This window comes from Pan paniscus, chromosome 20 (genome assembly GCF_029289425.2).
Source record: "Pan paniscus chromosome 20, NHGRI_mPanPan1-v2.0_pri, whole genome shotgun sequence".
Taxonomy (NCBI): Eukaryota; Metazoa; Chordata; class Mammalia; order Primates; family Hominidae; genus Pan; species Pan paniscus.
This window is the reverse complement of record NC_073269.2, coordinates 47,940,384-47,961,958: the sequence shown is the minus strand read 5'-3', so window position 1 is coordinate 47,961,958 and position 21,575 is coordinate 47,940,384. Positions and strand designations below refer to the sequence as shown.

Here is a 21,575-nt window from a genome sequence, read left to right as displayed (position 1 = left end):
AAATTAGCTAGGTGTGGTGGTGCACGCCTGTAATCCCAGCTACTCAGGAAGATGAGGCACGAGAATCGCTTGAACCTGGGAGGCGGAGGTTGCAGTGAGCCAAGTGCACTGCGTTCCAGCACCACTGCACTCCACAGCAGGACCGTCTGCCTCCCCCTCCCCTCCACCCCGCCAAAAGAAAGATACGGTGGAACCTTAAATGCCTTACTAACTGAAAGAAGCCAATCCAAATGTATGATTCCAACTATATGACATTCTGGAAAAAGGCAAAATTGTGATGACAATAAAATGATAAAATGATAATTGGTTGTTGGCTTGGAGGGATGGAGGGATGAATGGGTGTTGTTTAGGGCAATGAAACTATTCTCTATGAAACTGTAATGGTGGATACGTGTCATTACACATTTACCAAAACTTGCAGAACATACAACAAGAGTGAACACTGATGTAAACTGCGGACTTTGGGTGATAATACTGTGTTCCTTGATTGTAGCAAAGGTACCACTCTGGTGTGGAATGTTGATACAAAAGGGAGGCCATCCCTGTGTGTTGGCAAGGGGACTATGGGAATTCTGTACTTTCCACTAAATTTTGCTATGAACATATATAATATATATATGTATACATATGTATATGTATATGTGTGTGTATATGTGTGTTGCATGTATATACACACACACATATATATGAGACAGTCTTGCTCTGTCACCCAGGTTGGAGTGCAGTGGTGTAATCATGGCTCACTGCAGCCTTGACCTCCTGGGCTCAAGCTATTCTCCCACCTCAGCCTCCTGAGTAGCTGGGACTACAGGTGCACGCCACCATGCCTGGCTAAATTTTGTATTTTTTGCAGAAGGGGGGTTTTGCCATGTTGCCGAGGCTGGTCCCGAACTCCTGAGCTCAAGCAATCCTCCCACCTTGGCCTCCCAAAGTTCCGAGATCAGAGGTGTGAGCCACTGCATCTGGCCCCTGAAGGTTTTTTTGCTGGGTATGGTGGCTCACAACTCTAATCCCAAAATAATAAGAAGAAACAAAAATACACACATACAAACAAAACAACTCTAATCCCAGCACTTTGGGAGGCTGAGACAGGAGGATCGGTTGAGCTCAGACATTCAAGACCAGCCTGGGCAACATAGTGAGACACTGTCTCTACAAAAAATAAAAATTAGTCTCACATGGAGGTGTATGCCTGTAGTCCCAGCTACTCAGGAGGCTGAGGCTGGAGGGTCACTTGAGCCTGGGAGGTTGAGACTGCCGTGAGCCATGACTGTGCCACTGTACTCCAGCTTGGGTGACAGAGACTGTCTTAGAAAAAATGGTTTGAGGTCAGAAAGTTCATATTTTGATGAGGAGAGGGGCAGCACTGGAGTGTGTTAACTCAGTAGGAAAAAACAATTCCTAAGGAATCAGACAGAACGTATTTTACTCAGTCATTTATTCTGAGCTCCCAGGGAGGAGCTGCAGGCAAGTCCTGTGCTCTGAGAGTGCTTATTCTCTGAGGGGGAGACATAGATGGACATAGATAGGCACAGCTCAGGGTGATCACGACTATGAAGTAGAGACCAGTGGCCCCTTGGGAACATAGGGAACTCTGCCTGAGAGGCTTAACATATTATTTTGAGTTGGATGAAAAGGATGAACTTTGGTTTTGTGAAGAGTTCAGGATCTTGTGAAGGCCCATGCAGGGTAGGGGTTATAGGACTGTATTTATGCAAACGTGTCAGGGCTGCAAAGCCAGCTACACAATGGAACAGGGGTGCAGAATGAGGCCTATGTGGATGAAGCAATGAGGGTCTGCGTATAGGCTGGATGGGATAAGTGTATGATGTCAGTTCTACGTTGGACGAGAATTGAGGTCAGGAGTGGAGCAAGTTAATGTAGGGCTGAAGTGAAAGGAGCGTGGATTCCCAAAGGGCAGAATGTGAAATAAGCTCCTGAAATAAAACCTGGGTGACTGTGGGGAGGAGTCTTGTGAGGAGAGAGAGGAACAGGGACGGTGCTTCATATTTGGGACCTCATTGGTTAAGTCTGCAGAGTGCCAAGAGGGTACACAAAGAAGGTTTAGAAGGGAGATGATTTACTCAGTACTTTATTGGACCATGGCAATACCTTTCCCTACCTGGCACTGGGAAGTGGGAAAGGGGGCAGTATAGGAAACAGTGCTCACAGTCTATTATCTGTAATCTCTCAGAGCCGAGAAGAGGCCAGGAGCCTAGTGGCTCCCTACAACCACAGGTGAAGAGTGCTGCACCTGAACAGGCAACAACTTAGGAGCATGAGCAACTCTTAAATCTGCTCTTTTCCCTAAGACTGACATCTGCAGAAGCTCTGGCCCTTTCCCTCAGGCACTAATGGGGGGCCCTAACAATTTGAAAGACAAAGTTGGCCTGGCCAACTGGTGTGAAAAGCCTTGCCCAGGCCGGGTACTGAAGGCCGGGTACTGAAGGAGAGGTGAAGGAGAGGTGGCCTCTAGTCTACTCCTTCCCCCAATCTCCATCACTTCCTCTTTTCCTCCCCTTTTCATGCCATCCTTTAACCCCAAATTATACTTTCTCTTTTACCCTTCTCAGCTCTGTGACCTTGGTGTACAGAGGACCCTTGGTCAGTGCTGAGTAGCAGACTCTCAGCCACGTTGGATGTTGCAGTGCTTCCTTTCTCTGTGACTTTGTGGCCCTGGTCATCTGTCACTAGGAAAGCATGGCACACCAAGTCTTAGGCAGGTCTATTAAGGAGCAATCATATATCTAAGTTATAGCTAAGGGGAGGGAAGAAGGGTGTGAAGCCGACTTTGGTCTCCTGATATCTCAGTACCTCCTGAGAAGTGCTGCAGGTTTGTTACTCTGTACTCTGCTAGGGAGGAGAAGAAACCCACCCTCTCAAAATCCCAAATAAGAAATAACAAGTTGTAATTGGATGTCATCACCATCAATCATCTTGAGTAAAACAAGGGGTGTAGGTAACATCAGGAAAAAGAATCAGTGATCAAGCACATCCCTTGAGCCCCTTCTAAGGGTGGGAATGGGAAGGGGGTCTCCAGGCTTCATGTCTTTGGAATAGCTCAACAGGTTTTCCTATGTACGGAATGGTTCAAGGAGAAGGACTTGACACCAGAGGACTGAGAAACAAATGCAGGTAAGATCTTATTCTTAATGATATCTTGAGGAGAAAAATAAAAGACTTTTTTGAAAAACTCTTGACTTGTATCTATCTTCTGGAGTCCTGATTGGGGAAAGGAGTGGTGCATCTTTCATTCTATGCTTTTATTTGTTTTTATAGAGACAGGGTCTCCCTGTGTTACTCAGGCTGGTCTCAAACTCCTGGGCTCAAGCGATCCTCCTGCCTTGGCCTCCCAAAGTGCTGGGATTACAGGTGTGAGCTATCACACCCGGCCCAATGCTTTATAAACATTATTAACTAATTTGGAGCCTGGCAAAGAGAGGGAACCCTCCTCTGATCTCTGCCTAGAAATTTCCCCTAAAACACTTGGGCAAGTTACTTTACCTCTTTAAGCTTGTTTCTTCACTTGTAAAATGGGAACCATCCTGCATAACTTCCAGGGTTGCTGTGAAGATATGTGAATCAAATGGAGTGGGCACTCAATAAATGATAATAAATGTTTCTTAACCTTTTATGGATCCTTCGAAACTCAGACACATGAACCTCCCTAGTTGAGGAAAAACTTGTGATAAAGACTAACTCGATTCTTTCTATTCTGGTTAGCCTCAATTTCCCCATCTGGAAAATGTATCAAATTGGTATTCCATTGGCCAAAGCTAGCCTGAAAATATGTTTTATTTGGCACGTATAGAATTTAAAGAAGAAAACTGAGCCAACATTTGAAAATTAAGATGTTTTACATGGAAATCTACTTTTCCAGTTTCTCTTAAAAAATCAGAAGATGGAGCAACACTGAGTCCACATTCCCGCCTGGCAGTAATCTGCTAGGGCCAAAAGGAGGCTGCTCTTTAGGCAAGGCATCCATTCTCAGTTTGCCAGGGTCCATCTGGCCTTCTTTACTCATTTATTTGATCTGCTCAGCCCTGTAGGCATTTCGATTTGTAGCCCCTCTAGACAGCTGGAAACTGTCTATGCCTGGCACAGAGCGGGCAATTAATCAGTGAATCCCCCATTATTTCTTTACATCATTTTTTTTTTATTTGGACAAAGAAAAAAATCCAAGTTTGTTTTCATCTATGGTAGCTATTGGATAACAGATTTTTCACTTTGAGAAGCGAAATGAACAAGTCCTTTCTGTCAGTCAGGATAGACTAGGTTAGGCTGTGGTAACAATCTCCAAATCTCAGTGGCTTACAACAACAAAGGTTTATTTCTTGCTTACTCACACAAACCTAGACACAAAATGAAAACACCCTCCTGTTTTCACATGCATGGAGACAGACATGAATGCATAGGCATTTACAGAATCATGGAATCCTGGGATGTAAACTCATGCAAACACGTTTATAGATACTGGTCAGCTTAAATAGCACAACTCTCTCTTTATAGGGGATTTCAAGAGATCCCAGGACCCAAGAAGGGTACAAGAATATCCACTGTCAGCCAAGGAAATGCCCACACTACCAAAGGAACTGAAAGCTAATGAAGCACCTGAAAGCTTAAACAAACAAACAAACAAACAAAAAAGCCCGAAGCTTGTACTACATTAAATTCCATGCATAAATCCTTAAGTAAGACACTAAATATACAGTGCCAGCAGGCTGTCACCTCCCTGCCATAGCAAGACATCCTCCATCTCCGGGTTTCTAGCTCAGGAGGGAGATGGACCCCAGACGGCCAATATGCAGAGCAACAGAGGGGGCTGGGCTGGGTTGAAGACAGGGGCCAACAGGCTGGAATCCTCTTCCTCCAGCAGGAGCTACAGGCAAGAAGGAAGGGGCAGGATCAGGTCACACCTGTTTTTCCTTCTAGCAACCCCCTCTTTTTACCGAATCCAATCCAGGCCTCATCATTGTTCTCCTGGATTATTTCACAGACCTCCTTGCTAATTTTCCCACCTCCAGTCTTGCCTCCTCCAAACCGTCCATCAAAGCCACCCACTTGTCTTTCTAAAGCTCAGGGTCTCTGAATTTGTCCTTGCTTAGTTCAGAAACGTTCCCTGGCTCCCCTTCACGTACAGTTGCTGTTCTAGACACCTAAGCCTGGCATGCCGGATCTCCAGCATCAGAAGCCTCTCCAGCCTCCTTTCCCTCTGTTCTAGCATTTCCTCCAGGCCAGTCTGCCCGATCCACTATTTGGACAAGAGAATTCGCAGCTTTCCCTGTCTGTCCCCCTAGGTGTTTCTCACTCTTCAAGGTTCCTCCAATCTTCTCCAGGTTTGTCACTGAGCCTTGTGAAGGCATCCAATTTCCCTAACTAGAACGGAAGCTCCTTGAAGGCACTTATCAGACCTCCTCCCAGGCCAGACCCCACTTCAGACTTCAGCAGGCAGCCTGGGTCCAGAGACAGAGCATTGGGTTCCCTGCCACTGTCTCACTATATGCCCTTGGGCAAGTCCCTGCCTTTCTCAGTGCCCCACTTTCCTTGATATCAAGAAATTTGCTGTCGAGTGCCAAACTGATAAAATGGATTCACTGAATAACTCTCAACTGCAATCCCAGGGGCCAGGCTGAGGAGCTTGGGGTCCTGGGCCTGAAGACGTTCAACCTGTCGACCCCCTCATCTCCTTGGTTAGTCCCTGTGTACTTCAGTGATCTCCATTTCCCAGCCATCCCTATCCATCCTCTCCTTTCATGGCCCACCTGGTGGGCCACAGGGGTGAATCAGGGAGATCCAGGCAGGGTTGGGGGGCACAGAAGGGGTCACACGAGGAGCCTGGGATGAATCTTTCAGCCCCACGAGGGCTTCAGCTGCCTCTTGCTGCAGCTGCCACTCTGAGGGGCCAGATGTCCGGGCCAGGCACGAGGCTCCAGAGGCCTGCAAGGGAAAGGGAGACAAGCAGACTGGGAACCCCCGCTTCTGCCCACCCTCTAAGTGTTCCTCAGCCCCTGCTTCCTTCAGTTTCCTGCTTTTTCCTTCCCCAGGCTCAACCTCCTCCCAGGGCCCTAGATCCCACTTCTTTCCCAGGACCTGTGGCTGTAGCTGAAGAGGGTCTGGGGTGCCACAGGGCTGGAGTATCAGAGTTGAGTGTCTAGAAACAAGAAGAGAAGATGCCAGGGTGGTTAAACAGATGAACAGACATGCACACATTGAAAGAGGGGCAAGGTTTTGCCATGTTTTGATCTGGGAATCTGAGAGCCTGCTGGGCCATTAAGCTGTGTCTTGACTTATTTTGTTTTCAGTAAAGTAAAAATCCTTGCCAGTTTTTCCTCCCAGGGCTACTGTGAGGATTATGGGAAATCACTAGTGTCTTTTTTTTTTTTTTTTTTTTTTTGAGACAGGCTCTTGCTCTGTCACCTAGGCTGGAGTGCAGTGGCGGTGTGATCATGGCTCACCATAAGCTTGAACTCCTGGGCCTATACCATCTTCCCACCTCAGCCTCCTAAGTAGCCAGGAAAACAGGTGTGCACCACCATTCCTGGCTCTTTTAATTTTTTTGTAGAGACGAAGTCTCGCTCAGTTACTCAGGTGGTCTCAAACTCTTGGCCTCAAGTAATCCTCCCACCTCAGCCTCCCAAAGTGTTGGGATTACAGGTGTGAGCCACCAGGCCCCACCTGATGCCGGTTTTTAAAAAAACACCTAGAAGACTGGGATTACTGTCCCTGACCTATCAGAGTCTGGGTCCCATTCCCCCAGTTCCCCAATCCCCATAGAACTTGAAGGAGAGCTTGGCTCACCCTTGGGAAGCTTTTCCTAATGGCCTCTGGCCCCTCTCCTGGGTCTCTGAGGCTCTCACCATCTCTGCCCCCCATATCAGCAGGCAATCTTACCCCATCAAATCTGTCTAAGCAGATATAACAGCTACCATTAAAGAGTCTGTGCTAGGTCTATTCCATACATTATTGCTAATTCTTACAACAATCAGAGAGGTAAGTAATAGTGTCTCCAATTTACTGATAGAAAAACAGGCTCAGAGAGGTAAAGATAATTGTCCAAAGCATCACAGCTAGGAAATGGCAGTACTAGGACAGCTCTGCCTTGCCTATTAGTCAGAGACCTTTTCATCTTCATTATCCACTGTGGTTGGACACCAGCACTGTGGTTGGACACAGCACAGGCTTAGGCTTATGAGACACATCCTTCTCTCCCTACTCACGTGCGGGGCTGGCTAGGGGGCCCTTGGGGCTCTCCAGAAAGAGGAGCTGTCAGTACTGGGTGAGATCCTGGGCAGGTGGTGAAGGGCCCATGAGTGGGCAGCTGGAGGGAGGTGCCAGGGTCAAAGCCTAATAAGAATAAAAGAATGCAGAGTGTATAGGGGTCAAGGTCATAGTTTCTTTCCTCCCTCTCCCCACCTATGCTTTCTTCCTCTTCCCTCTCCAATATGTGGCAGATTGGCACTCAAATATCTGTTGAATGAATGTTGAATTATCATCTTACCAGGGAAGGGAGGCAGAGAGACAGCAGGTTCTTGGTACAGCAGGCGGCACACCACTGGTGGTGGCATGGAGAAGCCTGGAGGCAGCCAGTGTCCAGGGACCCAAGGGCCAGGAGGCACCGGAGTCCAGGACAAGGGCGAGGCTTCCGGGGGATGGCTGAGCAGCAGAGGCCCACAGGAGTTCTGCAGGGGCAGAGGGCACAGGCTGGAGTTGGGTACAAGGCTGGAGAAGGATTGAGTGTATTCTGGGATATGGGCAGAACCCCAAAACTTTGGGGCTGGGAGGCCCTCGTTTTCCCCTCATTTTGCCTAGAGAAGAGCAGTGATTTGACTAGATTACATAGCAAACCAGGGCTGGGGCTAGAACCCAGGTGTTGAGGGCACAGAAGAAAGGGTCTGGGTAGGAACTAGGGTGGGGGACACTTTCTCAGGCCCCAGCCTCTCCTTACCTTCCCGGGGGGTGTCGGTGCCAGCAGGACTGCCCCATGGGGGGTCTGAGGCTGGGGTGCTATGTTCTCCTTTCCAGCTGTGAAGGACCAGGGAGAGCTCTAATGAGCCCTTTCTCCTGACCCCTATCCTACCCCAACCCCAGACAGTTCTCATCTCCCCCATCTAGCTCATTTTTTTTTTTTGAGATGGAGTCTTGCTGTGTCGCCCAGGCTGGAGTGCAGTGGCGTGATCTTGGCTCACTACAACCTCCGCCTCCTGGGTTCAAGTGATTCTCCTGCCTCAGCTTCCCGAGTAGCTGGGACTACAGGCATGCGCCACCAAGCCCAGCTAATTTTTGTATTTTTAGTAGAGACGGGGTTTCACCATGTTGGCCAGGATGGTCTTGATCTCTTGACCTCGTGGTCTGCCTGCCTCAGCCTCCCAAAGTGCTTGGATTACAGGCGTGAGCCACTGTGCCCGGCCTCTAGCCCATTTTTGACCCACAGAACTCGCTGCATTCTCTCAACGCTGGGACAGCTGAGGCCGAGGGAGTAGAAACCCTTAGTTCAAGGTCGCACAGCAATTCAGCAGCAGGACTGGGCCTCTTTTTCCCATACCTGCCTCCTGTACCCAAACTCCTGCCCCATCGCTGGTCAGAGACACTCACAGGGGACCTGTGGCTGAGTGGTTCCCTTTCTGAAGTGGTTGGGAGCTTTGGGAGAGGCTTCCCCTCTCCTCATCAGGTCCTTCTTTAGCTGCGCCTCCTGCTGCCTACGCAAGGCCACCTGGGCAGCCATGACCCTGCGGCGCTCCCTAAAAGTGGGGAGTTGCAAGTCAAAGGTCAGCCACCCTTTGGAGGAGGCTCATCCTCCTCCCCTCCCAGACCTCATACTCACAGGATGAGGATACATTTGTGACACTCGCAAGCCTGGAAGAGGCAGAGGCGCTTGTGGCCCTTGAGATGGGCGGTGACACCGTGGTTGCGGCAGCGGGCGCAGGTTGGAGAGCGGCTGATGGCTCTCCTGGGGATCAGCTCTGTGCTCTGGGGGTCTCTGGTCTCATCCCAGGGGGCAGAGTCTAAGGGGCAGTGGTAGCCAGCAGGCATGTCACTGGGTTCCATGGATCTAGGGGCAGGAGTGGAAGGTGAGCATAGCCAGGTGGGCCTGCCCCTAACAACCCTCCTGCCCTGGAGACCACACCTGCAGGTCTCCATCCTGCCCCTCTTTAGACCCCGCCCTGATCCTGGCTTCTTTCCCAGCTTTCTCCCCTCTTTACCCCATGACATTTCTCAGGTATCTTCCTTCTTCAGAAACCCCTCTCCTCTTCCTCTTCTGTGTTCTTTCTTTTTTTTTTTTTTTTGAGATGGAGTCTCACTCTGTCTCCCAGGCTGGAGGGCAGTGGCACGATCTTGGCTTGCTGCAACCTCCACCTCCCGGGTTCAAGCGATTCTCCTGCCTCAGCCTCCTGAGTAGCTGGGATTACAGGCAAGAGCCACCATGCCCGGCTATTTTTTTTTTGTATGTTTAGTAGAGATGGTGTTTCACCATGTTGGCCAGGCTGGTCTCGAACTCCTGGCCTCAAGTGATCTGCCTGTCTCGGCCTCCCAAAGTGCTGGAATTACAGCCATGAGCCACTGCACCCATCCCCCCTTTTTTTAAATTTAAAAATTTTTAGGCCGGGTGCGGTGGCTCAAGTCTATAATCCCAGCACTTTGGGAGGCCAAGGCGGGTGCATCACAAGGTCAGGAGATCGAGACCATCCTGGCTAACACAGTGAAACCCTGTCTCTACTAAAAATACAAAAAATTAGCTGGGCGTGGTGGCGGGCGCCTGTAGTCCCAGCTACTCCGGAGGCTGAGGCAGGAGAATGGCGTGAACCCGGGAGGCGGAGCTGGCAGTGAGCCATGATCGTGCCACTGCACTTTAGCCTGGGTGACAGAGCAAGACTCTGTCTCAAAAAAAATTTTTTTTAAATTGTTTATTTTTATAGAGACAAGGTCTCATTATGTTTCCCAGGCTGGTCTGGTCTCGAACTCCTGGGCTCAAGCGATCCTCCTGCCTTGGCCTCCCACAGTGCTAGTATCAGAGGCATGAGCTGCTGCGCCCGGCATTCTGTATTCTTTCAATTCAAACATTCTTTTCTTTCAATCCAAACACTTTCCCACCCACACACACATCCTAGGTTCCAACCTACTCATGTCCTCACATACCCCTTCAGCGAGTCCTACATCCCCTTTTCACAAGCACCCTGTTCCGTCCCAACAGTGTTTCCTGGCATCCTCTTCAACAATGCTCACCCCACTCTCATGCATTTATCCAATGCCTACCAGTAGTTTTATGCCCCTTTCAATTCTTAGTTCAATTTCAATTCTTAGTCTCATCTATGCCCTGCAAAGCAACTGCCTCCTTGCATTCCTTCAGTCTTATTTTGTTCTTGTACCCCTTTGAATCAGAACCCTCTCTTGCACCCCCAATAATTACCTTATTCTCATGGATTCCCTACTCCACTTTCTTTTTTTTTTTTATTGACAGGGTCTCGCTCTGTTGCCCAGGCTGGAGCGCAGTGGTGTGATCATGGCTCACTGCAGCCTCCACCTCCTGAGCTCAAGCAATCCTCCTGCCGCAGCCTCCCCAGTAGCTGGGACTACAGGCTGGAGCCACTACGCTTGGCTCCCCTGTCCCACTTTCTTTCTTTCTTTTTTTGGTTTTGAGATGGAGTCTCACTCTGTAGCCCAGGCTGTAGTGCAGTAGTGCAATCCCGACTCACTGCAACCTCCGCCTCCTGGGTTCAAGCAATTCTCCTGCCTCAGCCTCCGGAGTACCTGGGATTACAGGCCTGTGCCACCACGCCCGTCTAATTTTTGTATTTTTAGTAGAGATGGGGTTTCACCATGTTGGCCAGGCTGGTCTTGAACTCCTGACCTGCCTCAAGCGACCTGCCTGCTTCGGCCTCCCAAAGTGTTGGGATTACAGGCATGAGCCACCGCACCCGCCACCTGACCCACTTTCAAGTTATTTTCCTTCACTCCTTCATTCATTCCACAAATGGTTACTGAGCCCCTGTCATGTGCTAGGCCCTGATCTGGGCCAAAAACCTTCTCCTTGGGGCACTAATGTCTCTCTTGCGCTCACACCTTATTCAGGTTTTTGTGTAAACATGTGAAGTCACTGTGTCCAGCGCTTCCTGCTCCTGTGCCCACTACCAACAATTAATTTCATGCATGTCCCCCTCCCCCCTTCCCGTGCCCCAGGGAGCGAGTGGGGAACCGGGAACGCGCCAAGGGGCCCGCGAGGCAGGGAAGGGGAGAGGGGGCGCGAGGGCGGGAGGGGCGCGAGGGGGAGGAGAGGGGATGCCTGGGTTAGAGAGTCCGGCTAAGAGGGAGGAGGACGGAAAGGCAGGAGGGACCGTGTTCGTGCAGCTAGTTCACGGTTACCACAGCCTCCAATGGAGTCAGATTCAGTCAAGAAGACGCCCAAAGACACTGTGAGAAAGTGGCCAGAGGAACGGCCAAGCTCGCGCTGCTTTTCTTACCCTGTCTCACAAGGACCAATGAACTTCAAGCATCGCCTCTCTCAGCCGAGGCAGACGACCAATGCGGTTTGAGATCCTGAACTGATGTCCCGCCCCTTCCCTTCTGCCAGCTTCTTGGCGCACAAGACTATCAGTCCCACCAATAGCGCTTCGAGTTGAGCCTCGCGCCACCGCTGCCTCTCCCTCCGCACGTCCTGCCCGCCCAGACTGTCTTTCCCCTTTCGAGGCAGGTGGCCAATGGGGCGTCGAGTACCTCTTATTGGACTGAGGCTGGCCCCGCCCCCCAGGAACGGCCCGCCTGGCCCCGCCCCTGGGGCGTTGACCAAGCCCGGTCTGCGCACGGGTTGCCTCGTTTCTGGCCTTCCCTTGCCTTGTACCTCGACTTCACGCGTGGCTTGTTTTTGCCGAGTGGAGGCCCGCGTTTTCTGTTATGTCTCTTCCGATGCCCCACAACTCCTGAGCTACCCTTCTTTTATGCGTTCTCTCCCAGCGCTGTGATTACCGGGTTGCTTACCGGGCCCTCCTTCCTCAGATTGCACCCCTTTCCTTGTGTCTCTTCTTGTCTTTGTGTCGGTTGTGATTTTCCTAATCTCTGATTTTCCTTTTCCCTCGGACGCTCTCCCTCTTCGGACCCATTTTCTCCCATGCTTCATGCCCTGATAGCCTGGCCCCTTCCCGGCTTCTTCGCTACCGGGGACGCCTCTAGTTTTTCTGAATTTCCGGCTGGCTCCACCCTCCGCGTTCATCTTCCTCAAGAGTTCGCCCCTCTGGGGGCTCCTCTGTGTAATCGTCGCCTTCTCTGGGTATCTCTGTGAACTCCGTCTCATGCCATCCCGCCATCTTCTCTGCCTTGGCCCCTTTTCTCTGTGCAGCCAGCTCTGTGTCCTTTTCTTCTCCCCCTCTAAAATCGACTCCTCTTCTCCCTGAGAGCCCCACCTTTGTGCCCCACTCCTCATTTTCCTACGCCTCCCTCTCTCTGCTGGTCCTCTGTCTCCCTGCAAGGTTCCATTCCATCAATTTGTTTGTCTTTTGTAGGGGTGGCATCCCCTCTGACTACTGCTCCATCCTTTTTTTTTTTTTTTTTTTTTTTTTTGCTTGAGGATTTCACTTCAATCTTTTCTGGTTGCGTCTCCACTTGTACTCAGCTTGTTAGGTCCAGGTCCAGTTGTTCTGCATCTGAGGCTGGCGTGTGCTGTCTTCTCTGATTGGCCTAATCCCCCTCACCCCCGTGAGATCTGTTGTCAGCCTTCGTTTCTCTTTCCTGTGTCCCAGCTTTTCTGCGGGTCTTGGCACCTTTCTTGGCCACAGATTTCTGGGTTACAGAGCATGTGTGTCTGAGGCATTGCAGGCAGAAAAGGGTGGCCGACGTGACCTCTAGCTGGACTGCTGGGCAGGGGAGCTGTCCTAGATAAAATTGGAAAGGTTGGGTGGCGCTTATCTGGGGTGGGGTGGGGTGTGGTCGGGGGAGGCTTAAAGGCCAGCTAAAGAGGTTGAACTTGATCCTTTAGGTAGTGGAGAGAGAGTGAGAGGAAGTGTGTAGGAGGGAGGGATAGTGGTAGAGGAACAGGGTAACCAACGATTATAAAGAGCTTAGCATTTGCCTAATACTTATGGTAATAATTTTATTGATCTTCACAATGACCCTATGAGATGTATTATACTTCATTTTATAAAGAAGGTAGTAGGCTCTGAGTTCAACAAATTGGACAGCTAGTAAATGAAGGGGTAAAGATTCCAACCTGGGTCTCTGAGGCCAAGGTCAGTGATCTTTGTACCCCCTCCTACACTGTTATTTTCCACCAATTCCCCACTTTCATTCCCTAACCTTCTTATAGGCAATTGTCATTCTAAGGTGGTTAATATGTATCTTTTGGTTTGTGTGTGTGTTCTCCCAGGATGTGTGTAGTGTTTTTTTTTTTTTGTTTTTTTTTTTTTTTTAGCGATGGGGTTTTGCCATATTAACCAGGCTGGTCCAGAACTCCTGGCCTGAAGTGATCTGTCTGCCTTGGCCTCCCAAAGTGCTGGGATCACAGGCATGAACGACCACACCCGACTTCTGTTTGAGTTTTTAATTTATGCAAGTGATATTATGTTATATACTATTTATAATAATCAGCACTGTGATTTTACATTCTATCCATGTACACATTCTGTCATTCTGTCATGATGTGTACTTTTTTTTTTTGTTTGTTTAGACGGAGTTTCACTCTTATTGCCCAGGCTGGAGTACAATGGTGTGATCTTGGCTTACTGCACCCTCCACCTCCCGGGTTCAAGCAATTCTTCTGCTGCCACAGCCTCTTGAGTAGCTGGGATTACAGGCTCCCACCACCACACTCGACTAATTTTTGTATTTTTAGTAGAGTCAGGATTTTGCCATGTTGACCAGCTTGGTCTTGAACTCCTGACCTCAGGTGATCCGCCCACCTCAGCCTCCCGAAGTGCTGGGATTACAGGCGTGAGCCACTGTACCCTGCCTCACATCCTGTGTACATCTAATCAACTTCTTCCAACTCCTGCGTGATATTCCATAGCGTACATCCCCAGCATGTTTGGCATTCACTTGGTCTCAGAGAGGGAAGCTCCCATTGTCTCAACTTACCATCACCACAATAATGCTGCATTTGCTGGGCATGGGAGCTCATGCCTGTAATCCCAGCACTTTGGGAGGCCGAGGTGGGTGGATTGCTTGAGCCCAGGAGTTTGATAACAGCTGGGGCAACATGGAAAAACCCCATCTCTACAAAGCTGGGTGTGTTGGCGCACACCTGTAGTCCCAGCTATTTGGGTGGCCGAGGTGAGAGGATTGCATGAGCCTGGCAGGTGGGGGCTGCAGTGAGCACAGCTGTCCTCCAGCCTGGGCAACAGAGCGAGACCCAGTCTCAGAAAAAAAAAATGCTGCATTATTGTGTATGTTCCTTTGTAGATGAAGGTGGACATTTTTGTAATACCTATGTAGGGTATACTGGAAATGGGTATTTATAAACCCAATTTGACCATGTAGTGTCAGACCCCTGCAATGCTGCTTTGGGCCTGAGATCCTGGTCAGAACTCTCAACTCCTTTGTTTCTCAGAGTCCAGAAATAGTGTTTTATTCCCCAGCCCTCCAAATAATGCCATGAGCATCAGGGGCCAAGGGTTCCTTTATCCCCACATACCTGCCAACACTTGTCTTTTCTGATCCTTACCAGTCTGAGAGATGTACAATTTGACAGATTGCATTTCCTTGGTTATTGCTGGGTTTGTGCATTTCTTCACTTTTTTTTTTTTTTTTTGAGACAGGGTCTTGTTCTATTGCCCAGGCTGGAGTGCAGTGGCATGATCTCAGCTCACTGCAACCTCTGGCTTCCGGGTTCAAGTGATCCTCCCTCCTCAGCCTCCCTAGTAGCTGGGACTGCAGGCACGTACCACCACACTGGGCTAATTTTTGTATTTGTAGTAGAGACAGTGTTTCACCTTGTTGGCCAGGCTGGTCGCGAACTCCTGACCTTGTGATTTGAGGCTAAAGCAATCCTTCAACATTAGCCTCCTGAGTAGCTGGGACTACAGGCACTCCCATGCTTGGCTAATTTTTAAACTTTTTTTTTTTTTGGTATAGACAAGGTGTTGCCCAGGCTGGTCTCAAATTGCTGACCTCGAGCAGTCCTCCTGGCTCAGCCTCCCAAAGCACTGGAATTACCGGCATAAGCCACTGTGTTGCCCAGGCTGGTCTTGAACTCCTGACCTCAAGGGATCCTCCTGGCTCAGCCTCCCAAAGCACTGGGATTAGAGGCATGAGCCACTGTGCCGGCCTGCATCTTCTCCCTTGATCAGATTTGCCAGCGAACTAACTAAATCTTTTCATAGAATGGATCTTTTTTGTAATAATGTTTGTTGTTGTTTACTATTTCATTGATTTCTGCTATCATCCTTATTTCCATTCTTTTTTGGGTAGGAGAGAATTGCTTTGTTGCTCCTTATACAATTTCTTGAACTAGTTCATGAATATATTTATTTTTTAATGCTTCACATTTCCTGATACATGGATTTAAAAGTATAAATTTACTTCTAAATACTGCTTTAGCTGTGTCTCAAATTTTGATGTATATATTTTATTTTATTTTATTTTTTTTTGAGACGGAGTTTCGCTCTGTCGTCCAGGCTGGAGTGCAGCGTCGCAATCTTGGCTCACTGCAAGCTCCGCCTCCCGGGTTCACACCATTCTCCTACCTCAGCCTCCCAAGTAGTTGGGACTACAGGCGTCCACGACCATGCCTGGCTAATTTTTTTGTGTTTTTAGAGATGGGGTTTCACCGTGTTAGCCAGGATGGTCTTGATCTCCTGACCTCGTGATCCGCCTGCCTCGGCCTCCCAAAGTGCTGGGATTACAGGCGGGAGATACTGCGCCCGGCTGTATATATTTTAAAAACCCTTTAATTTTGAAATGATTATTGGCTCACAGGAAGTTGCAAAAGTGGTACATAGAGTCCCTTGGATCCTTCCTCCAGTTTCCCTGTAGGGGCATCTTATATAACCATAGTATATGAGCAGGAAATTGACATTTGTACAATACTGTTTGTACAGTCATAGCTCACTGCAACCTCCATCCCCGGGGCTCAAGTGGTCCTCCCACCTCAGCCTCCCAAGTAGCTGGGACCACAGGTGCATGCCACCATGCCTGGCCAATTTTTGTATTTTTTTGTAGAGATGGCGTTTTGTCGTGATGCCTGGGCTGGTGTACAGTACTCTTACCTAGACTTCAGACCTTATTCAGTTTTCAGCAGATTTTACATGCACTTATGTGTGTGTGTGTGTGTATGTGTGTGTCTGTCTGTGTCTATGTCTGTGTGTGAATGTGTGTGTTATGTAGTATGTTTATTATTATTCAGTTCTAAATACTTTTTTTTTTTTGAAATGGAGTCTCTCTCTCTGTTGCCCAGCCTGGAGTGCAGTGGCGCGATCTCAGTTCACTGCAACCTCCACCTCCTGGGTTCAAGCGATTCTCATGCTTCAGCCTCCTGAGTAGCTGGGACTATAGGCTCATGCCACCACCCCTGGCTAATTTATATTTTCTAGTAGAGATGGGGTTTTACCATTTTGGCAGGCTGGTCTTGGACTCCTGACCTCTGGTGATCCACCTGCCTTAGCCTCCCAAAGTGATGGAATTACAGGCGTGAGCCACTGCTCCTGACCTCAGTTCTAAATACTTTTAAATTTCCATGTTGAACCAAGGGTTATTTAGTGATATGTTAACTTACACACACACACACACACACACGAGTTTGAAACATCTATTTGTTTCTCTGATCTCATTGCCTCTGGCTGGAGAACAGCCTGCATATCAGTAAGCCAGGATTCTCTGCTCAGCACCTTGTCCAATGGGAGGACCTAAGTGGGAGAGTGAGAGTCCTGCTTTGAGAAGCTAAGATGGTGGATGGTGCAGGTTAGACTGGAGGGCAGACAGTGGAGATGGGAAGACCTGTGACCCAGAAGGTCTGAGGGAGCCTATGTCCTAGAAGCTGATGCAATCAACTTTCTGCTCCAGAAACAGTGACCCAGAGACAGGTGGACAAAGAATTCGGGGACTGACGGGAACTGAGCTTGGGATCCAGACTGAAACTGATTCCAGACTGACCTCTAGCACCCAGGACCCAGACACAGGGCCATGGGACCCCAGCATTTGAGACTTGTGCAGCTGTTCTGCCTTCTAGGGGCCATCTCCACTCTGCCTCGTATGTCCTGTGGGGCTGGATGCTATAAGACCCAGAAAGGTGGGAGGCTGGATTCATGTCACTGGTGGAACGAGGGCTGGGTATCTAGGTTTCGCTGGGGACAGGACCTGTGGGGGCTGAACTCTTGGTTGGCAGTTCACGGGCTCAGAAGACGATATGAGGGGCCAATGACTGGGAGAGTATTCTCTTTTTAGGGGCTGGAGCTCTTTTGTGCTATGAAGCAACAGCCTCAAGATTCAGAGCTGTTGCTTTCCATAACTGGAAGTGGCTTCTGATGAGGAACATGGTGTGTAAGCTGCAAGAGGGCTGCGAGGAGACGCTAGTGTTCATTGAGACAGGTGAAGCAGTCTAAGTTTGATCAATTTCGTTTTGCTTGCTCTTCTGACCCCCAGCTCCACTCCCAGCACCGAGGGACTGTAGATTAGAATTCCACATAGTTACTATACATATATATATATATTTTTTTTTTTTTTTAATTTTTTTGAGATGGGGAGTTCTTACTATGTTGCCCAGGCTGGTCTCAAACTCCTGAGCTCAAGCGATCTGCCCACCTTGGCCTCCCAAAGTGTCCGGATTACAGGCATAAGCCACTGTGCCTGGCCATCATTTTTATCTGGATAATGTCAGGACACTGGCAGGAGAGGGGCAGGGCCCCACTGGTTGTGGTGTGGGCTGGGTAAGTGGGTAGAATGGAGGTGGACAGATCCCTGGAGGAGGGCACAAGGGAGAGAGGAGTGGGGGCTAGGGGGGTCCTGCAGTGGAAGAATGAGGAGATCCAGATGGAGACCCCAGCATCTGAGCCCTGTGCAGCTGCATTGAGTGGACACAGGGGTTGGGGAGGGAGGCACAGATTGTGACAGGCAGGGTGGGTGCAGAAAGAGCTGGGGGGAGGGAGGACTCTGGGTGAGGCCAGTGACACTGATCCGAGCTCTCTCAATCCTCTGCTCCTCAGGGACTGCAAGGGGAGTCGTGGGCTTTAAAGGCTGCAGCTCGTCTTCGTCTTACCCTGCGCAAATCTCCTACCTTGTTTCCCCACCCGGAGTGTCCATTGCCTCCTACAGTCGCGTCTGCCGGTCTTATCTCTGCAACAACCTCACCAATTTGGAGCCTTTTGTGAAACTCAAGGCCAGCGCTCCTAAGTCTATCACATCTGCGTCCCATAGCTGCCCGACCTGTGTGGGCGAGCACATGAAGGATTGCCTCCCAAATTTTGTCACCACTAATTCTTGCCCCTTGGCTGCTTCTACGTGTTACAGTTCCACCTTAAAATTTCAGGCAGGTGAGAGGAGAGGAATTTTGTTTATCAAATGCCTACTCTCTGCCAGGCATTGTCCAGCACCTTCACATCTCAGAGAGGCTGGTGGGATCCAGAGATGGGATTGGGGTTGCAAGGGACAGGGCACATGAATTCCAAGGAGGAAGGGGAAGGCGCCTGGTGCCTAAGTCTCTCATGGGAGAGCAGGTGTTCTGGTTTGTGAGGGGCCTCTGGGGAGAAGGCAGGGGTCTTTTTTTATTTTTTTGAGATGGGAGTCTTGCTCTGTTGCCCAAGCTGGAGTGCAGTGGTCCGATCTTGGCTCACTGCAACCTCTGCCTCCCAGGTTCAAGTGATTCTCATACCCCAGCCTCCTAAGTAGCTGGGATTATAGGCATGTGCCACCATACCTGGCTAATTTTTGTATTTTTAAGGGAGATGGGTTTTTGCCATGTTGGCCAGGCTAGTCTCAAACTCCTGGCCTCAAGTCCTCAAGTGATCCACCTGCCTCGGCCTCCCAAAGTGCTGGGATTACAGGTGTGAGCCACTGCACCTGGCTGAAGGCAGGGCTCTTGAGTCTTGAAAGTGTTCCTGACTTCTCCCTCTCTTCCTTACAGGGTTTCTCAATACCACCTTCCTCCTCATGGGGTGTGCTCGTGAACATAACCAGCTTTTAGCGGATTTTCATCATATTGGGAGCATCAAAGTGACTGAGGTCCTCAACATCTTAGAGAAGTCTCAGATTGTTGGTGCAGCATCCTCCAGGCAAGATCCTGCTTGGGGTGTCGTCTTAGGCCTCCTGTTTGCCTTCAGGGACTGACCATCTAGCTGCACCCGACAAGCACCCAGACTCTTTCACATAACAAATAAAATAGCAGAGTTCCCTTTCTGCGTTGTCCTGTGGTCCATGAGAGTGCAGGGGTGAGGAAGGTGTGAGGAAGGCCAAGCATGTCCAGGGAGGTGGGGACCCAGGAAGAGGAGTCTGGCAAAGTGACAGTGTCCTGCCCAGCAACTGGGGGAGCTGAAATATTCCTTTTCTCCTTCCCCTTCCTCTGGAGGCTTGAGCTCCAGCCTGGGTTCAGCTACTAATCAGGGTCTGATTTCCGAGACCCTGGCCAAATCTCTCCCTTTTTATGGGCCTCAGTTTCCTCCTCTTTAAAAGGAAGTGTCTTATGAGTTAGAGAAGAGCCTCCTCAGGCCAATTCTTTTTTTTTTTTTTTCCTTTTGACATGGGGGTCTGTCTCACTATGTTGCCCGGTCTGGTCTCGAATCTTTGGCCTCAAGTGATCCTCCTGCCTCAGCTTCCCCAGTAGCTGGGATTTTACATGGGAGCTACTGTGTTTGACCCCCAGGGTGATTATTATCTGGGATTACTTACTGAGTATCTACTATGTGTGCCAGACACTGTGCTAGTATCTGTGCTAGTGTTTTACATACAGGATATCATTTAATCCTCACAAGACCTCAGTGAGGCAGCTTTTGTCTCTATTTTGCAAAGAAGAAACTAGCTCTAGGAGGTGAAACCTGCTCAAAGTAGCATCTCCCTTACCTCCCCTGCAGATTTCTGTCCCTGCTGAGGCAATTTCATTGAGAGATTTGGAGACCTGAGATTATTTTATCTGTTCAGTAGTTTTTTTTTTTTTTTTTTTTGGTAAGTTGGCAAATAGGGGAGAGAGGAAAGAGCAGGGCTGGGGTAGTTTTTTTTCACCCGGAGTTTTGGTTCTGGGTTCCTAGGAAAGGAGAACAGTGTGATTCTTTTCTATGGCCATAAGGGGGCAGCAGATACACTCACTCTGCAACTTCTTGCCTTTTTAAGTTGAGTGAATGAGTGTGTGTGTGTGTGTGTGAGACAGAGTTTGTATGTTTAGGGGTGGGAAGTAGGGAATGGAGAGTCTCTGTGTCAGGCCATTTATGTGTGGGAGCTCAGTTTAATTCTCTCCCACTATCTTGTGAAGTTTAGAGGCAGTGACGTAGGGTACCTTTACTGTGGGTTAGGCATTTTCTGTGCATTACCTTGTTCATCCTTACTACAACCTTATTAAATAGATGTCATCACTTCTGTATTTGCATTTTACAGGCGAGGACACAGGCTTAACTCCTCAAGGCCACGGAGCCGACCTTTGTTAGTAGCTTGAGCAAGTGGGGTCTGCAGCACAGGTGCCTGCACCTGGCCTCAGAAGTGGGACTGACACGAGGTTTCGGTTACCATGGACCTCTGTGACCTCCATGACCAATCTAGGTTCTGGAAGGGGTGGTTGGGAAGCCAGAATAGTCACAGCAAGTGGAACAGGGCTGGGTGGAGACCAGCAAGCCTACGACAAGAGGCTTTAGGTCATAGAGGGAGGTTTTAGTAGATGAGTTTTATCAGTGGGCTTTGCCCACCTCTTCCTAGCATCTGACCAGCTGGGCTATTAGTTTTAGAAGGCTGAGCTGAGGCCTGGGTGGGCCAAGACATACTTCCACAGATTGTCTTCATCCCACTAGCCAAGGTGGTTGAGGACATCAATGACCTTCAAAGGGAATTAACAAGTCAAAGGAAATGGTGTCCTAGGTGTCACAAATGGATGGCTTAATCCTGATACCAGGGACAGGACATATTTGCTACATACAAAGGATTATATGTAATAAAAATATTGGATGTGGAGTGTGATTTAACAAACCCCATGGACTCATCACTTAACCCAAGAAATGGAGCATCAGGAGTAACTTGCTTTTTACCTGTGTTCTTTTCCCCATCCACTCCTTTGCCTCCTCCCATGAGGAGGCAATATTTTATTTAGTTTGGCTTGGATTGGATTTTTATATACTTTGTCATGTATGTATTATACATTTAAACAATAAATATTGTTTAGATTTGCCTGGTTTTGAGCTCTGTAAAAATGGTATCATATGTAGTTTTCTGGAACTTGCCTTTTATTTTATTATTGTTATTTTTAGAGACAGGGTCTTGCTGTATCACCCAGGCTGGAACTTAGTGACAGGATCATGGCTCATTGCAGCCTTGACCTCCCAGGCTCAAGTGATCCTCTCGTTTCAGCCTCCTGAGTAGCTGGGACTACATGCATGTGCCACCACACTCCACTAATTTTTTAAATTTTTAGTAGAGACAAGGTCTTGCTATGTTGCCCAGGCTTGGAACTTGCTTTTAAACAACTC

General features: G+C 49.1%; 3 protein-coding genes across 17 annotated transcripts in view; 1 reads left to right on the top strand and 2 right to left on the bottom strand.

Moving 5' to 3' along the window:
* Positions 1-21,575, bottom strand: part of LOC100976543 (CEA cell adhesion molecule 6) — a 910,921-nt gene that overhangs the window by 814,281 nt on the left and 75,065 nt on the right. The window lies entirely within an intron of this gene.
* Positions 3,505-11,665, bottom strand: DMRTC2 (DMRT like family C2). 8 transcript variants are annotated; one of them, XM_055103707.2, is made up of 9 exons: positions 11,457-11,665; positions 8,822-9,049; positions 8,593-8,738; positions 7,946-8,022; positions 7,499-7,679; positions 7,218-7,344; positions 6,091-6,151; positions 5,763-5,937; positions 3,505-4,879 (listed from the first exon to the last, which is right to left on the bottom strand). In XM_055103707.2, the coding sequence occupies exons 2-9, from the start codon at positions 9,043-9,045 to the stop codon at positions 4,767-4,769; spliced, it is 1,104 nt and encodes a 367-aa protein (XP_054959682.1). In that variant the 5' UTR covers positions 9,046-9,049; positions 11,457-11,665; the 3' UTR covers positions 3,505-4,766. The 8 variants fall into 8 exon arrangements, with proteins under 8 accessions (XP_054959682.1, XP_054959679.1, XP_054959681.1 ...); XM_055103704.2 differs by having other exon boundaries at positions 11,359-11,466; XM_055103706.2 differs by lacking the exon at positions 11,457-11,665 and adding an exon at positions 11,331-11,418.
* On the top strand, positions 11,247-21,275 carry LYPD4 (LY6/PLAUR domain containing 4). Of its 8 annotated transcripts, none has more exons than XM_055103715.2 (5): positions 11,247-13,214; positions 16,987-17,167; positions 17,362-17,505; positions 18,120-18,446; positions 19,037-20,559. In XM_055103715.2, the coding sequence occupies exons 2-5, from the start codon at positions 17,101-17,103 to the stop codon at positions 19,237-19,239; spliced, it is 741 nt and encodes a 246-aa protein (XP_054959690.1). In that variant the 5' UTR covers positions 11,247-13,214; positions 16,987-17,100; the 3' UTR covers positions 19,240-20,559. The 8 variants fall into 8 exon arrangements, with proteins under 8 accessions (XP_054959690.1, XP_003812492.1, XP_008963086.1 ...); XM_003812444.6 differs by having other exon boundaries at positions 11,680-12,878; positions 16,981-17,167; XM_008964838.4 differs by having other exon boundaries at positions 11,742-12,878; positions 16,981-17,206; positions 19,037-21,275.

Bases quoted from the DNA above. Each gene is read 5' to 3' on its own strand.
- DMRTC2 (XM_034946109.3), bottom strand. From the start codon at position 9,210: ATGTCATGGGGTAAAGAGGGGAGAAAGCTGGGAAAGAAGCCAGGATCA. The intron at 7,345-7,498 runs GTAAGATGATAA...TATTCTTATTAG, and splicing joins CTCTCTGCCTCCCTTCCCTG to GCTTTGACCCTGGCACCTCC. The intron at 4,880-5,762 runs GTGGGCCATGAA...TCTTGCCTGTAG, and splicing joins TCACCCCTGTGGCCCACCAG to CTCCTGCTGGAGGAAGAGGA.
- LYPD4 (XM_008964838.4), top strand. From the start codon at position 17,101: ATGGGACCCCAGCATTTGAGACTTGTGCAGCTGTTCTGCCTTCTAGGG. The intron at 17,506-18,119 runs GTGAAGCAGTCT...TCTGCTCCTCAG, and splicing joins GCTAGTGTTCATTGAGACAG to GGACTGCAAGGGGAGTCGTG. The intron at 18,447-19,036 runs GTGAGAGGAGAG...TCTTCCTTACAG, and splicing joins CACCTTAAAATTTCAGGCAG to GGTTTCTCAATACCACCTTC.